The following is a 17399-nucleotide window of genomic DNA, read 5'->3' on the forward strand; positions in this document are numbered from 1 at the left end:
AACCCTCATAAACAATGGATTCAGTTCAGGAGATGTGGAAATACATTGGAGTTATATATATATATATATATATATATATATATATATATATATATATATATATATATATATACTGTATATACACATCATTCGCAGCAAGAGATGACTGACGTAAAGTAATTTTAGAAACCTGTGTGTTCCTGTCTCTGTGTCTTTTGTTCTCTACTCTTTGTTATTCTGTTTTATCTCTATTACCTTTATATTCAGTTGTTGGATTCCCAGAACCTTTTGTCCTGAGCAGGAACGATGATTATTCGACATTTCTGACAATGTCTGATAATTATATACTGTATATATATACTTCAAACATGCTCTGGAGATTTCTAAAAAAGAAAAAAAAAAGTTCCTCCCTGAAACTTGGCCTGCCCTATTTCTAGATCTTTGTTGTTGACCTTTAAACAAATGAATTTGCGCCTTTATGAATTCTCTCCCTTCTACCAGATTGACAGCTGGGCCTCAACTGCAGGCTAAGATTTATCTTCAATATTATCAGCTGGGCCAACTTAAAGCATTCAGAGGATTTGTCAGCGCTGACCCAGATTCCATCACTGGGTGTTATTAATGAGGTCCAACAAACAGAAACTATGAGATAAACTAGAGAACTGTGAATTTTTTGTCTCTGCATTTCTGCTTGTTAACCATTGAGATTATTCCAGTTAGATGTTGACGTTGTCGCCCTGCATTCTTTTTTTTTTATGAGAGATCTTCTCATATAACCAAGTTCAAATCAACAGTCCAATTTATTAAAGTCAAATAAGTGATCCATTGTTTAGGATCAACAGAGAAATAATTTACCATTACAGCGCTGGTCCACTGCTACACGTCCTTAAGGGACGACACATTATGGCCCCGGACAATAGCTTTTGATTCCTTCTAGCTCCTAGATAAGCTACGCCCTAAAGAGAGCGTTCCCCTGTAATGCAATTTCCATACCCATACGTGTGTGGGTGGGGGTGTGCGTGCGTGTGTGTGTGCGTGTGCGCATGCGAGCATCAACCGGCTAAAATAGATAGAGGAAAAACACAGAATCATTTATCCATAACAACATTGTTCCAAAAAGCTAGGCGTGACACTTGGTGAACGTGTGTTCATGTCCCGTGGCCTTCAGATGTTCAACTCAAAACAATAAAACCAGCCTAGAAACGTCGTTTACCACACCTCATTGTGAAACTTGCGTTCAGCCACGTTCAGACTCAATATTTGGGTTCCCACATGAAGAGAAACCGTCAGCGTATCAACGTTTGCTGATGAACTTTGATTGCTCGTTCAAATCGCACAAATAAATTGATTCTTTGACAAAGTAGTTCAAAATTCTGACCATGTCTTTGAAAAATCCACATATGTTCAGCAGGTAATAATCTAAATGTGATGAGCAAACATTTTTGAGGCATACGTAAAAAAGCATTAAGGACGACTGATGACCATTGGACCTCGAAAGTGAGCCGATAAACACCTGTTCAGTTTCAGAGGTGTAAAAAAAATAGAAAAGCAGATAGTGTGTGTGTCTGCGTGGGTGGGCGTGTGTATTGTGTGTGTGCGTGTGTGTGTGTGTGTGGGACAGAGGGAGAGAGTAAGATAGAGGGTAGTGGGAGGAGAAACTGCTAGTATTATAAATGATTATACATATCTGAGGATCCAGACACATTACACAGAGGTTATTGTCAACTCAACGGAGGGTCTCGCTTTCGGAGCTAATTTTTTTTCCAAATTAACCAAAAAGAGAGAAGAAGGAAAGAAAACAGACTTGGATCTGGGTATTCTATCATTTTCTTTTGATTGTCTAAGAGTCGGACTGAAGAAACGGTCATGGATCCAATTGTGGAAGTAGTGGCTTTGATTCTGGGGTTCGTCGGATGGGTGATGGTCGGGGTCGCGCTGCCGAATCGTTACTGGAAGGTGTCCACCGTGGACGGGAGCGTCATCACCACCTCCACCATCTACGAAAACCTGTGGATGTCCTGCGCCACGGATTCAACCGGGGTCCATAACTGCAGGGAGTTCCCATCGCTGCTTGCCTTGAATGGTAGGTTTAAAAAAAATCTACAACAAAAGATGTAACAAGAGACTTTATATATAAATATATATTTATTCTACCAACTCAAATTACCAGAGACTTTACCTTGAAGGATCTATAAAAAAGATTTATATAATGAGATGTGGAGGTTAAATGATAAGAAGATTTTATAGGTTTGAGGAGATTATAAACTTTCCTCCACCACCACAGATAAGGACTTTAATTTACTCATTTTTTCCTGGTTTATTCCTCCAGGTTATATCCAGGCCTCCCGTGCCCTGATGATTGCAGCCATACTGTTGGGCACCTTCGGCCTTGTAGGGTCCCTGGTCGGAATCAAGTGTTCGAAAGCAGGGGGGGAAAACTATATTCTCAAAGGGAGGATTGCAGGCACCGCCGGGGTCCTCTTCATCCTCCAAGGTAAGAAAACAGATTCAAGAACGTCCATCAGGGAAGCTTGCTGATAATTACGACTTGCTGATTCACTGCTCTATAGAAAGATAAAGAAACTTCTCTAAAGGGACAATAAATCAGGATATGGTTTTATTGCACATTTAAATCATTCCTCCATAAAATTTTCACTGGGTTCCTTAAAGAACCGGGTTAAACGGACTGGCAGCTTTCTAGCATTTTTATTTCTATCTAAAGGGCTTTGCACCATGGTCTCGGTGTCGTGGTACGCCTTCAACATCACCCAGGACTTCTTTGACCCCTTCTATCCGGGAACCAAGTAAGATGCAGCAGTAAAGCTGCTTAAAGTTGCACAGCAGAGCTTTAAGAAAGACATCAGCTGACCGTTTGTCTCTCCGCCTCAGGTATGAAATAGGAGAAGGACTTTACATCGGCTGGTGCTCGTCCGTGCTCGCCATCGCTGGAGGAGTCTGTCTCGCCTGCTCCTGCAAAGCAGGCACAAAGGAAAAATAGTGAGTTCCCATCCATGTTGTGTTTAATACTCAGAGAGCTGAAAAAAAGGTGTCTGCCGAATGCACAGTTACAGTTTGACGAGGCCAAATTGTTGATTAACTGCAATTAATCAAAGTCCTTAATAAGCTGCACACTGAGAAGCATGGCTCGAATGGCTGTGAACTGGCTGAAACATTATAAATACTCCAAGAGTAAAAACAAAAATGAGATTCAATCAGAGCTACTGGAAACGCTGCAGACTGATTTTGTCTTGAGGTGGAAATACCAGGAAGAGGTCAGAGGTCAGCAACTTGTTCGGTCCAAAGAGCCATTTGTAACATTGATCCCACTAGAGCTACAAATCCTCCTTGACCGTTAAGAAAAAGATAACTAATCTGGCTCTTTAGAAAAAAAAGCAAATTTAAAAACATTTGTTCACTGCTGAAAAAACACACTTTTATACTAGAACAAGATTAAATAAATCACACAGATTTCTTCTGAGTGACTTTAAAGGACTTGCCAAAAAAACATTTCAACCATTAGTGCCATCTGCAATGGAAATCTTACACATCAATCAATCAAATTTTATTTGTATAGCACATTTCAGCAGCAAGGCATTTCAAAGTGCTTTACATCTTATCAAACACAGAAACACAACATAGAATCAACAATCAAAACACGACATTAAGTCAAGTACCATCAATAAATTTGTAATTGATTACGTTTCAAATACAAATACGTACATATTATTGAATCAGACACATGGACTGATTAATTTACCATTTATTGTAACCTCGTTATTAAAAAGAAGAGGACTAATTTCTTTATAATTTTTGGTAAAGTTTGTGAGGTGGAAAAAGAGCCATAAGTAGCTCTAGACTCCTGGTTTAGGCGAAAAATAAAGATTCCAGCATTCACTTGGTTTTAAACAGTTCGACTTTAGCGCCATCTAGTGTTGCAATAAAAACAGAGTGACAACCAGCCTGTGTGCATTGCATAAAATAAAGTGTTTACAAATACAGCAGCAAAAGAAATCCCAAAAAAATATGTTATTGGTGTAACCTTAGAAGGCTCACTTATCAGGATATTGTTACAAATACATTACAAAACTGAAATTTTGTCCTAACGTGTGAAAAATCAACCCTAGGAGGCAAAAACATTGTATTTTATGCTGACAAAGTTTGTTTCCTTTTGAATCCAAATCAGTCAGTGCCAATCAAATTCTGCTATTGCAAAGTAATTAATGAAGTAATCATCAACAAAATAATTAAACAACTTAAGTTTGAAAAATTGTATGTGAATGAAGAGAAGAGAAGTTTGACCATAATGCCCTTCACCATGTTTGGAGAAAACCAGACAGCACATCAGGTCAAAGCCTTATGCAAAGTATCAGGCACAGTGGTGGAAGAGTGATGACACGGGACATGATGCAATCTTAGAGTCACTCATGAAATTCACTGTATACCAAACCATATTTAGAGCTAAATATGAGGCAATCCAAAGTTTGGCATTTTGGATTTCTTTCTGATAAATTAACAATTAATGTGTTTATGTTTGAGTTCGCATTTACCTTTACTTTAAGACCCAGAGAAGACCAACTCTTTTACTAGTTGATGCATCAACATATAATATAAAAACTGAGAGTGAACCTTTTGACACGACTGTCTCTGATATCAAAAGAGAGAACCAGTGTGTAAATCTTATTTTTCTTACAGTGCATTACTCTCAACTATCAACTGTGTTTTGTTTTGTTTTGTTTTTTGCAGCCCCTTGCGTTATCATGACAGAGGAACAGCATATTCTGGAGCTGCACCAAGCAGAAGCGCCGCAGCCAGCACTTATGAACGAAACGCTTACGTCTGAGCAGGATGGCATTTTTCTGACATCTTCTCACTTTTTATTCTTGTACATAAATCGTTCGTTTTTGGGGTTTTTTTACTCTTTCTGCTGGCCTTGTTGTCCATGGCTGTGAACTTGCACCATTTGCTTACTGTTGGCAGTAACTGTAATGTATAGAATCACAATTTCTGATGAATTTCCTGTATAAATCATTACTAAGGCCGATGGTATAAACACTGTACAGAGCTGTTTTGCTTTTCTCTCTGCCACAACACAGACTTAGTCATTTTACCATTTCTGTTTGTATTTCACTGATGAAATCAACATGTGGGCATTTACCAAAACAATAAATCATGCTTTGATCTTCATAAACAAGGACATATATTTATGTGGTCAAAATAGAGATGTTTCAGGTTTAATTTGTGTTGTTTTGTACAGTTTTGTAATGTATCGTTAAGAGAGGATGGAGAACAATTGTTTTGCTTCAATTGTATTGTTTTTTTTATTATTGAAGACAATAAAATATGTGTATAAGTGAAAACTGGAGTTTGACTTGATATTTTTGTAATCACAAAATGTTGTGATTCTAATACTTTTTTAATACAAATATTTTCCCGTATATTTCCCATCATTGGGATCTATCCTTACTGCCAAATGTACCAATTCCTGCTTTGATCCAAGCTCACCTGACCTCATTCTCAGAGAATTTATGGAGTATTGTTAAGAGAATGAAGTGAAATACCAAAACCAATGGCCTCCTCGGCAGAATCACAGAACCACACTGCATTCATTCAGTATTTAAGGGCCATTTTTCCCACCACTATCAGGCAAATCTTAAGTTTTGTAGGGCGACAGCTCCTCTAGCAGTGGCTTGAGACATACTAGGAGTGCCACCAGTGTTAAAATAGGCTGTCCAATCAGAGCAGCCCACGTTTACAGACGAACCCGGATGGAAGCCATGTGGACCAATCAGAATAATGTGGGCCAGAAAGGGAAAGCGAAGCCGAGAGCAGACTGAAAGGTATCGCTTACAAATTACACAGAGCGTCAGTGGTTTGATTTCACCATCCTCTGGTTAGAAGCAGCTTATTTACTTCCAAGTAAAGTCTTCTGGTTGTCGGTTGGAGCTGCTGTCAAACATCTGTTTCGGGCTCAGGAACCTTTCAGTGGCTCCCCTCTGTTCCGCCCGGAGGACTGTGGGGACGGGACCGTAAATACACCTTAGGAGCAGTTCCTAGGTCTGTCAGAACGGGCTCAGTCGTTCTCAATGAACCAGAGGAGCAGCTTGAGCCCAAGCTGAGCCGTGAAGTCCGTCTGTTCCGGTGTCCCGGTGTCAGCAGACCCAGACATGGAGTGGTGTTGGCGGACAGGAGGAGCCAGCGGGCTGCTATGCTCCCTGTCTCTGCTCTGTGTCCTATTGGACATCCAGCTGGACGGTAAGACTGCTATTAGAGCTACAAACAAGTGGATTACTAATAAAAAAAAACACACTGACAGATACAAAGACAGTAGGTTTATGTAGGTTGCAGTCTTATTGGCACATGACAAAGTCAAGTCTCCAAAGTTTACGTCTCTTCCACAGAGGGACGTTTTGTCCTGACGCTGGAAGACACCTCCCAATGTTCAGTAGCTTTTAAAAATAATTTACCACCTGACAGTTATATTTTATTGCATTAGATGAAACTTTAGCAGCTCATGTTGTGACAGAGACTCTTTGTCCAGCGGCCGCAAACGCAACATAGCCTTAAAACGAAACCAAACGTCTGAAAAATATAAGGAAATGAAAACCTAACTAATTTATAACAAGATTTGGGCTAAACAGAAGCAGAACTTCCAAAAAAGAAAAAAAAGGTTTGTAGAATATGTTTTGTTGCATAAGCTGATCAAATAATGTATTTCAAAACCACTGTTTCTACCAAAGAACCTGCAGTTCATTATTATTATGTCTCTTATGATTCTTTCACTCATTATTTAACAAAAACAACTGGAATTAGTCAGAATCTGTCAAATAAAACAACTTTTTTTTTTTTATTTAAATTGAGAAAACATCAGTTTGTCTTGATAAAGATATTTTCACAAATTCCCTAAATATTTTGGCAATTGTGTAAGATAAAAAATAAACTATATAAAGGGGTTCAATAGGCACACTGATATCAAAATATACCAAGATTTTTTTAAAAGTTACAATTTGAAAATCACATGAATTTTCCAGCATACTGTTCCTATAGTTCAAAATTTTCCTTGATGAGATAATAGAGAAAGTGCCTTCGTGGTTAGTAACCAGACTGTGTAGTGCTGCACACTGCCGGTCAGCTGGTGCAAAGAAGGCTACTGCATGTTTTTCTAACTTACAAGTAAGACGCATTTGGATGTTGGATAATAAATCTGGTCATAAAAAACATAAAAGTTATGGTTTGGAAACTAAAATAGCACCATCGATTGCTCTTATTAAGCGAACGCTTTAAATTTAATAGGCGTTTGTAATATACTTCTGTTTAAGTCTGAAAATAATCAAGTTATTTTTACTGTAAGAATTGATGGGCTGTATAATTTTAGAAATATATGTTTTGTTTCTGTTTTCAAATACAAGCGGTTAGATCGATAGATTTTTTTTGTATTAAAATATGCAAATACTGTGCAATTCTTTCTGTCTATTTGGCTAGAAAGTTTAAATTTTCAGCTTCAGTTAAGCTATTTGCTCTTGGACTTGAAGCCGTGTTGGCTCAACAGGTGCCACTCAGTCGCTTAGTCATCAGAGAAGTGTGAGAACAGGTGAAAATCCTCTAAACCGACAACACAAGCTGCCTTCATCTGACTGGCTGTAGTTCCAAGCGGGATTATAAGCTCCGTTTTGTGTTACAGGTGTCCTGGGCGCGACTCACGCCGAGATCGAGCACCACTTGGAGATGGGTCGCAAACTTCTGGCGGCCGGTCAGCTCGCTGAAGCTTTGTCCCACTACCACTCAGCCGTGGGTAAGATTATCCTAACACTTTCCCACATTCATCCCTGCGTCTGCTCTGTTTTGACCTGGTTTTCTAATACTTACTAGGTACAAAATTACCCGTACAGACTTTTTTTTTTTGTGGTTTGAATCTAGCATGACTTCCAAGTATTTGACCCTGCTGTAAGTTAGTTCCCATGATGTTTTCCCAGAGGGAGACTCTGAGAACTACCTGACCTACTATAAGAGGGCTGCTGTGTTCCTGGCCATGGGAAGATCTAAGTCCGCTCTGCCCGATCTGACCCGGGCCATCCAGCTGAAGCCTGACTTCCTGCCAGTAAGTCATTAAAGGACCTCAACGAAGCTTTTTAAAATGCCGTTACACTGTTCTTTCTCACACCATCTCACTTCTGCTTCAGGCCCGGTTGCAGCGAGGAAACATCCTGCTGAAGCAGGGCAACACTCAGGAGGCCAGGGAGGACTTTAGAATGGTGGTATGTTTAATATTTATGCTGCTATTTGGTTCATTTTTTAAAGTGGAAACACTTTTTTTTTTTTTACACTTATTTTATTTAACCACCTTTTAAGAAAAACATTTAATTTTAAGGGGGAAAAAAAACAAAACATTTACTTAATCCGGTGGAATGCTCAAGCTTAGGTTTGAGTACTATACCTTTCAGTTTTAGGGTTTTAATGCTTCTGACCAAGAATCTAGAAATAAATGGAACAGTCGTACACTTTTTTGGTGCCGTGAATTAGCGAAAATGTTGCACCTTTTTTATACTTTTCTGCGATTTAAATTGCAATTAATCTATTGTGGATTCCGCAAATGACTGGCCATTACTTTGAACAATATTCTAACTAGGATTGAAACGATTAACCAGATTAATCGCGATTAATCGATTATAGAAATAATCATAAGCTAATTTGGTAATTGATTAAACGCTAACTGGAGTAAACAGACTCCACTTGCTGAAACGACACACTCGGATGGAATTTAAACCGTTTCTTTTTTCATACCGATTAATGGTCAGAATATTTGATTCACTAAAATAATCATCTGTTACCTCCCTACTTCTCTCAAATGTTGGCAAAACATTCCCCGTGTACATCAAATGTAGCTTAGCTAAGCTGATATCCAGGTTAAATTTGATATTTTCAGTTCTTGTTTGTACTGAAACACAACGTATTAAATAGCACACTGTGGGAAATACTTTTATCAAAGGAAAATGGAATCCCATTGTTTGTTTTTTTTTCCAGCTGCAGCGCTCTGCAGACCACAAAGAAGCCCAGGAGCAGCTGATGAAAGCGAGAGATCTGGAGATCTTCCAGGAAGAAGCCCAAACTGCGTACCACCAGGGCGACTACAGCGGCACCATCAACGCGTTGGAGAGGGTCATAGAGGTACGTTGGACTGCATCATTTGTCGAACTTTATTGTATGTTGCCGCCAATTCACGGCAGAGGAAGTCCACAAAGTTACAGGCAGCAGTAGTTCCATCAACATGTTCATCTTTGGAAGAAAAATAAATAGGAATTGAAGTCCTTCAAGTGTTGGGTTTCTTGTTGTTTTTGTCAAAATTGCTAATGTCCGTTCCTGTCTCAGATCTCTCCCTGGGATCCGGAGTCGAGGGAGCTTCGTGCAGATTGTTACTTGCGAATGGGGGATCCTCAGAAAGCCATCCAGGATCTCACGCCCGCAGCCCGGCTACGCAACGACAACCGCGCAGCCTTCCTGAAGCTCAGCAGGCTGCTGTACAACCTGGGAGAGCATCACGACTCCCTCAAGTGAGCGCCGCGCCGTCTGCCGTGCAAACGGAGCGATTTCCTTTTTTGAGCCTCTGATCATTTGTTTGGCCTTCCTGTTCCTTCACTCCCATCTGTCGCTTTGTTTCTCTCCAGCCACATTAGGGAATGTCTGAAGCTCGACCAGGACGACAAGGAGTGTTTCAGCCACTACAAGCAGGTGAAGAAGCTCAGCAAGCAGCTGGATTCTGCAGAGGAGCTGATCCAGGGGGAAAGGTCAGTGACCTTCATGATTCCTTTAAAACATTTGTGAAACATTATCAACCCTTTATGGAATATTTAAAAGCTGAAGATCCACACTTTATTAGAGATTTTCATCTGAGATTTCATTCCAGGTTTCACTCATTCTTTAAAAGTCTGGAATTTGCTCTTAATGTTTTAAAGAACTGGATAGAAGTAAAATTGAGTTTGGACATTTTTTTTTCCTTCTTCCATTTCCCCAAAGAAGAAAAATCTAACTAGTAATACTGATTAATCAATATTATTCAGACAGGTTAAGGAAACAACTGAACTAATATCGGCTCACGTTTTCCATCTTCTCCACAATCAGGTTTCAAGAAGCGATTGAGAAATATGAATCGGTGATGAAGACGGAGCCGAACGTCGAGTTCTACACCAACCTGGCAAAAGAGAGGATCTGCTTCTGTCTTGTTAAGGTGAGAAAGAAAACGCCTCTGCGAATTTAGGATTATAATAACTTAAGAGACGGCCAGTTTTATCTTGGTTTTGTCTCAATTTATTGTCGGTGTCGTAGCTCCAGCTAGCGACCGAAGCCATAGACGTCTGCTCAGAGGCCCACCAGAGAGACCCTCGAAATGCCAACATCCTCAAAGACCGAGCCGAGGCCTACATCCTCAACCAGGACTACGAGAAAGGTAAACAAGATGACGGCACTGCTGCAGTGGGATAATTAATTTGGCTTGATCCACTGTTTCATCTAAAAGAAGCCTGAGGAACATCTGGTTCCAGTCATACAGCGGCCATTAGCGCAAATGTTCATGTTCAACAAAAGAACGTCAGTGAATTTCTAGCAAGAATGAAGTGCACGAGTTTCACACAAGCTCAAATACTGTATATACATACACCCCACTAATGTTTGGATAAATGTTGCTTTTTCAACTCAACAGTGATGGCAAACACATTAAAACCAGAATGGATTAAGCAAATTACCATTGGGCTTGTGGAATGGATGGAAACTCTAACCTGATTTTGCTTTTGAAATTGACTGAAATTGACTGAAATTGACGGTTGTTTCAATAACCCACCCAGAAAAAAAAAAAAAAGCAAAACACCAAATTAATGAGACCCTGATGTAAAGTTGTGACAAACACAATAACTGGGGGAAATATTTCAATTACTGAACGCCGTCGCTGCTGTAAACAGGGTCTTATGAGTGTTGGGTAGAGATCTGATCACACAACCACGTTATAAACGCACACTAATAAAAATAAACACAAATGTCTTCTTTGAGGATTGTTTCTTTGCCTAATTCATCTTCATTCAAGCAGGATAATTTCTGCTGATTCTGTTATTGGTGTAAAACTGCAGCTTTATTTATTGAACCCACTCTTTTTGTTATTTTTACCTCAGATTTATCTTTTTTCGTATTTTTTATTTCAGCTGTTGAAGACTACCAGGAGGCGCGGGAGTTCGACGGCGACAACAACGCCATCAGAGAGGGTTTCGAACGAGCGCAGAAGCTGCTCAAAGTCTCCCGTAAAAGAGATTACTACAAGATCCTGGGAGTTGGCAGGTGATTCTTCCATCTGGATCCATTCTGCAGTTTTACCCAGCTCTTTTTTTTTGGAATCGCAATTGACTGTACAACTCTTTTAATAAAAACAAACCATCTGTGCTTCCTGTCCTCAGGAACGCTAATAAGCAGGAGATCATCAAGGCGTACAGGAAGTTGGCGCAGCAGTGGCACCCTGACAACTTCCAGTCCGAAGCCGACAAGAAAGAGGCGGAGAAGAAGTTTATCGACATCGCCTCGGCTAAAGAAGTCCTTACCGACCCAGGTCAGGAGCCCATTTTACACACGCAACACTTGTGTGTGTGTGTGTGTGTGTGTTTGTGGTAGAAACAGGAAGCAGCTTGCAATAGGGAGGGAAAAATAGAAACAATCGAGCTAATCCGGTTTCCTTTAAATACTGTACACAGCTTTGTGAAGCAACAATTCATTTTGTTGTTAATTACATAGCAACAAAATTACATTGGAGGCTGACGACTGAAATCCAGTGAGGATGTCTCACTGCTGGTTTAATGTCGGTATGAATCCAGCCGCTCTGTGAAGATCTTCTCTAACAAACCTCTGAGGCCTTCAGAGAACAGCTGGGTTTATACTGAGGTGAATTGACAGCATCAGGCCCAGCTGAGAAGATGTAGAGCGATTTTAAAACGATCCTCTTCGTCCACGTTCACTGAACTTCCATCTGTTTTGCAAAGAAAAACAGGCAAAAACTTCGATCTCCACATATGCAAATCTAGTAGGCAAAAGAAAACAAGTGTCAACTCGAGGTCGGGCAGTACGGCTTAAAAATAAATTCTCAGATTTCCTATTTCTGATTTTAATAGATTTTTCTTCTTTTTTTAAGCCTTTCTTTTTTATAGCTGAAATTCCAGTTGACAGAAAACATTTTTAATAAATTGCCTTCTGTGATTTTACAACGGCGTATTAGGTCCAAACGACAAGAAGGTTTGTTTAATTATAAGAATATAGTCATAACACTATTAGAGTGAAGATGCAGTTTTACCAGAAGAAAGCTCTTAAAATAAAAAAAGTTACTTTAATGAGAAAGAAAGCTTGGATAATTTTCTTTTATTTACATTTTTTGTGTTGGGAGTTCTCATGAAATTAAAACTTCATTCTCCTTCATTGTACGACTTTAATCTGGTAATACTAAGACTTTATTTTCATTTTATTTCAACTGTATCCCTGCAACATCGACTATTTTTGCAAAAATTAAAAACGTAGCCTGACCCTTATAAATAAACAAAGCTGTAACACACACTTATCAAACAAGATGGTGGACCTTTGACCTGTTGACATCACTCTAAATTATGGGAATCCAAGGAGAGCTTCGGTGGGGGGGGGGGGGGGGGGGGGCGCAAGAAATCAAAATTGATTTCTTGCGCAAACCTAAGTCGAGGTGAAAATAGAGCATGCCACACTTTTCAGATTATTTTTGGGGGTAGGGGGGGAATTACAAGTCTAGTTTATTTTTCTACTTCTAACTCCTCCTTCTCAGGACTCTTCCTAACTTCATTCCGATGTCTTTCCAGAAATGAGGCAGAAGTTCGACGCAGGCGAGGATCCCCTGGACCCGGAGACCCAGCAGGGCGGCGGCGGCGGACAGAGGGCCTGGCCGTTCCACTTTAACCCCTTCGAGTCCGGCGGCAACTTCCACTTCAAGTTCGAGTACAACTAGAGAGCAGGACTCGACTCTGGACGTGTGTCGGCTCTTTCACTGGATTTGTACATCAGCCTGGACGCTGTTTATTCAGAGACATAAACTTGTGTTGTTTTTCAGAAAGGAACCACAAGAGAACTTAACTGTGGTAAAAGGTGGTTGAAGAAAGTGAAGGCTTTTTTTTTAAAACCTCAAACCTTTTCTTTTTTTTTTTTAAGAAACTGAAAGGTGCTGGATGCAAGCTGTGGATGTTTCTGCTCCTCTCTCTTTCTTTGTGCCTATCTTTGAACCGTGTGGTGGCAGAGGACGAACGTCAACGTTCCGCTTTTTATTCTTGCTCGCAGTATTCTTCAAAGGAATCCCAGCTTTACTAACTCCAGCCAACGATCTTGACTGCAGAAGCATCTCTACACCCGAGAATCAAGACGTTTCTCTAGTTTCTGAAATCAACAGCTTTCCGTTGAGCTCTTGGATTAACGGTGAAACACACTGAAATCCTGTGGATCTTCTAACAGTGTGTTTTTGATTTAAACTGAAATTGGTTTCGAAAGCTTATTTAGTGGAAAATTAAGTGTATATACAGTACGGACCAAAAGTTTGGACACACCTTTCTAATTCAATGGGTTTTCTTTATTTTCATGACTATTTATAAGGCGAGAAATCCCACTTATTAACCTGACAGGGCACCTATGAAGTGAAAACCATTTCAGGTGACTACCTCTTGAAGCTCATCAAGAAAATGCAGAGTGTGTGCAAAGCAGTAATCACAGTAAAAGGTTGCTACTTTGAAGAAACTAGAATATAAGGGGTATTTTCAGTTGTTTTACCCTTTTTTGTTTAGTGCATATTTCCACATGTGTTATTCATAGTTTTGATGCCTTCAGTGTGAATCTACAATGTCAATAGTCATGAAAATAAAGGAAACTCATTGAATTAAAAGGTGTGTCCAAACTTTTGGTCTGTACTGTATACAGCAGCAACAATAAGGAATGAAAGCAGTAGCTGACTGAATCTGGTATTTCTCTTTGCCTTTCTTCTTTTTTTTTTGGAGATTTTACGCTTTTTATTTGAGGGGAAAATAACACTCCACAGCCTCTCCTCTCCTGAAATGTTACTGTTTTTTTTTAAGCCTTTCATAGAGAATGCATCTTCAGTGACTAAGAGCCTCATTTATAAATAGCAACTGTTCAGTTGAAGCTTGAATTTCAGTATCTTAACGAGAATATTTGGATAATATTTATCTAAAACATACAACTAAATTGTTGCAGGATTTGTTTATATTTAAGGCTCTGGTGTTGCAGCCACGAAAGACGTACTTAGTAGTTTTGCCTTTTTTTTTTTGTTTGTTTTTGCACAAACTTAAGTTATTTTCTTACCGACATCTTGAAGACATAGTGACTGTAACTGCTTATTTTGTGAACCAAAATGTGACGGAGCTCTTTGCATTTAAAGATAAGAAGGAGCTGTTTTATTTTTACGGTTTCTGGTTGTGGCATAACTTTTTCTTCCTGCTGCCAAATTGACTCGGTGGACATGCTGACATGTATTAAAGGATGAAAACCATCCAGACTGAACTCATTATTCCTCCTGCTTTGGGTAGAATTTAGATCTCTGGCAAATAAATTTTACTCAACCAGTGATTCGCCAGATAAACCCAATTTTAGAGCAGTTTTCAGATTGTACAGTAAAAGTTTGAGCATTATATGTAATCTTTTTTTTTTTTGTTGCAACTTTCTGCAGAGCTTCTAAATTTTTGCACTTCACAAACTGCAGCATTTAGGATCAAAAACAAAAGATCTAATAGATGAATTTATTTTAAAAACACTAACATACATAAACTTGAATCCATATATTTGCACGAAACATGTCAGAAACGCATTCACCCCGCTTGCTGCTGAAGGGTTTCGTTCATTCTCAGGGGAAATGGATAAATCCAGAGTTCTGGCACGGAGGTTCTGTTTCAGCCACAAAAACAGTTAAAACTCCTCCAAGAACAGTTCGATCTTTTCTTTTCCAGACACAGGCCTCGACAGGAAACAGTCACATGAATGTCGAGTTAAAAATAAACAAGCGCAATGGACAGCTCTTCGTCAGTGGCAGGCTCCAAACCCATCAGCGTCCTCCAGGCTGTCGGCCTCCACCTCGATGGACACCACGTGGTGACCGGGGATCATGGCCAGGCCCAGGACTCTGGGTTCACCCTGGGAGAAAGTGTCTAAGGGTAGAAAACGCATATAAAACGAGGACTCGGTTCCATCAAAGCAGGAAAAACGGCAGCGATCAGGTGGGTGGTTTGCCAAGCTTGACTGAGACATAACTGGATTGGTTCTAAACATTAATTATTAAGGTGAACTTGATCAAATTCTTCCAAAAATAATGAGAAATGACGGAAATTCCATTTCATACTAAAATTCTACTGTTTTCTGTGAAGTTAATCTTTAACTTATGCAGTTTGCTTTTTGGATTTTGAGATTTTTCTGCTTCAAACTTAAACTTCTAGATATGGACCCCTGTTTTACATGAATAGTAGCTCTTAAAAGTGTAAATAACTCTGTTAAAATACTTTTTTTTTAAAAGTCTGCTCTTTTTTTTGGTGGGAAAACACAACTGAATGCTGCACAGTATAAAAGACAAAATAACTATGAAGGCTGATTATGCCAAAAAAAAAAACCAGCCGCCTTATTAATATTTTATGTCTTCATTTCCTATTTCTACATTTTCAAGTGAACTCATTAATATGAGAAGAGAAAACATGAGGTTGAAAATTAACCATTAAACATTAGTTTCATTTCCAACATCTGACAAAGCGTCCCTACCTGAGGATTTGAGGAACTCCTGAGCCGAGCCCAGGATCACATTGCAGTCCCGATCTGTGCAGAGGAAGAGACCCACCAGTGTCCGTCCGTCTGTCATGCGGATCCTCATGTTCTTGTTCAGGAGCCCCTCAAGTTTCTGTCTGGCCTGGGAAGAGGAGGACACTTCGGGCTGCTCCTGGATAAGAGGAGACAAAGGAAGAACTGATTCTGTGAGAAATCATTTGAATCCATGCAGACGTTCATTTCCCCCTACCGTGATTAAGACAATACAAATAATTTGTGTCTCGTAATTATGACATATCTTGTAACAATAAATCTAAAATAAACAATGCTATCCCATTATTATAAGATACTATACTACAATGACAGCATCCACGATCATAAAGCACGTAATAGTATCTCAAAGAAGAGCTAGTATTGTGTATTTCCCACTTAACTATCTAATAATTGTGGGGGACTACTTTGCACCACTGACAAAGCGTCCCATAATTACAACCCTGTGTCTCACAATAAAGTAGTAAATTAGAAACATGATAGTATGTCATAATTATGCATTAGTGTCATATATTTTTTGCCGCATTCATAACTAGTAGATAGCATCGAATGATTCAGGCAGAATCTCCTAATACTGAGATTCTCTAGTGACTTTGCTACCTGCTATCAAGACGTACGTAATAGTTTATCGTAAGTATGGCATATATGCCTCATTTATGGTGTACAAAATGCACTGCTTCCATTACCGTTTCAGAAAAGGGCTTTAAACTAATTTAATAATTAACAAAAACAAATCAGATCTCTTCAGTGTTTACATTCAGCAGGATCAGCTCACAATCAGAAATACTTTACAGGAATCATTATGACACTTGGTATATTTTGCTGCTGGACAATTTCAATAAATCTGAACATTAAAAAAATATATAACTGAGAACACGTAAGCTGACCTTGATAGTCAAATATCTGACATGGTAAATATTGTCTTCTTGCTTGTTAAATATCATATACACTGCTGTAAATGGAGAGGTTCTACACCTTGTTTTGATTTTTTTTTCTTAACCAATTTAAATTGTATTACACCTCATTGAAACATTTGAAATCTGTTTCTGCAAAAAAAAAAGTAACTGCCAGTATCTCTACTTTTCTTGTTTTCAAATCTTGCTCTATTGTTATTCATTTGCCTTGCTGTTTATGTGCTTGTCTTTAGTTTTAGCCCCTTGTTTTTGTTTATTTTTTCTACCTATGTTGCAATGTTCTTATACCTCAACGAGTCTTTGTATACTGTTTGTTTAATAAAAAAAAAAAAAAAAAACGTAAGCTAACCTGTTAGCCACAAGCTAACGTTTAGCTTCACCTCAAGCCCTTATAAAGCTACAATTATTTAATATAAAAGCTTTATTCTCTCATTTGTCATATTAGCATCAGAAAAAAAACATGTTGAATATTAAAGAAAATATTATACAATATAATACTATACATACATGTGCCGAAGGACCATTTTCCTCAATCATTGTGTCCGATTTTCCTTATGCTGTTGCTTAGGGAGCAATTCTGGGGGCGGACAAGCGGAACCGGAAATCGTTTCAGCGCTTAGCATTTAAAAAAAAAAAAAAAGGTTTTTCAGATTAAAGTTTACA

General features: G+C 39.0%; 3 protein-coding genes across 3 annotated transcripts; 2 read left to right on the forward strand and 1 right to left on the reverse strand.

Moving 5' to 3' along the window:
* The first annotated feature begins 633 nt into the window (after positions 1-633).
* Positions 634-5167, forward strand: LOC116732862 (claudin-15). Its single transcript, XM_032583419.1, has 5 exons — positions 634-2062; positions 2309-2473; positions 2702-2783; positions 2869-2976; positions 4723-5167. The coding sequence occupies exons 1-5, from the start codon at positions 1846-1848 to the stop codon at positions 4817-4819; spliced, it is 669 nt and encodes a 222-aa protein (XP_032439310.1). The 5' UTR covers positions 634-1845; the 3' UTR covers positions 4820-5167.
* Positions 5168-5771: 604 nt separating this feature from the next.
* On the forward strand, positions 5772-13532 carry dnajc3b (DnaJ (Hsp40) homolog, subfamily C, member 3b). Its single transcript, XM_032584195.1, has 12 exons — positions 5772-6231; positions 7658-7768; positions 7950-8074; positions 8157-8231; positions 8998-9141; positions 9343-9524; positions 9639-9758; positions 10093-10198; positions 10297-10417; positions 11163-11295; positions 11412-11560; positions 12825-13532. The coding sequence occupies exons 1-12, from the start codon at positions 6144-6146 to the stop codon at positions 12968-12970; spliced, it is 1500 nt and encodes a 499-aa protein (XP_032440086.1). The 5' UTR covers positions 5772-6143; the 3' UTR covers positions 12971-13532.
* A 1211-nt stretch (positions 13533-14743) lies between these two features.
* Positions 14744-17365, reverse strand: naa38 (N-alpha-acetyltransferase 38, NatC auxiliary subunit). Its single transcript, XM_032584262.1, has 3 exons — positions 17244-17365; positions 15769-15943; positions 14744-15167 (listed from the first exon to the last, which is right to left on the reverse strand). The coding sequence occupies exons 1-3, from the start codon at positions 17271-17273 to the stop codon at positions 15043-15045; spliced, it is 330 nt and encodes a 109-aa protein (XP_032440153.1). The 5' UTR covers positions 17274-17365; the 3' UTR covers positions 14744-15042.
* Positions 17366-17399: the final 34 nt, after the last annotated feature.

Source organism: Xiphophorus hellerii, chromosome 14, assembly GCF_003331165.1.
Source record: "Xiphophorus hellerii strain 12219 chromosome 14, Xiphophorus_hellerii-4.1, whole genome shotgun sequence".
Taxonomy (NCBI): Eukaryota; Metazoa; Chordata; class Actinopteri; order Cyprinodontiformes; family Poeciliidae; genus Xiphophorus; species Xiphophorus hellerii.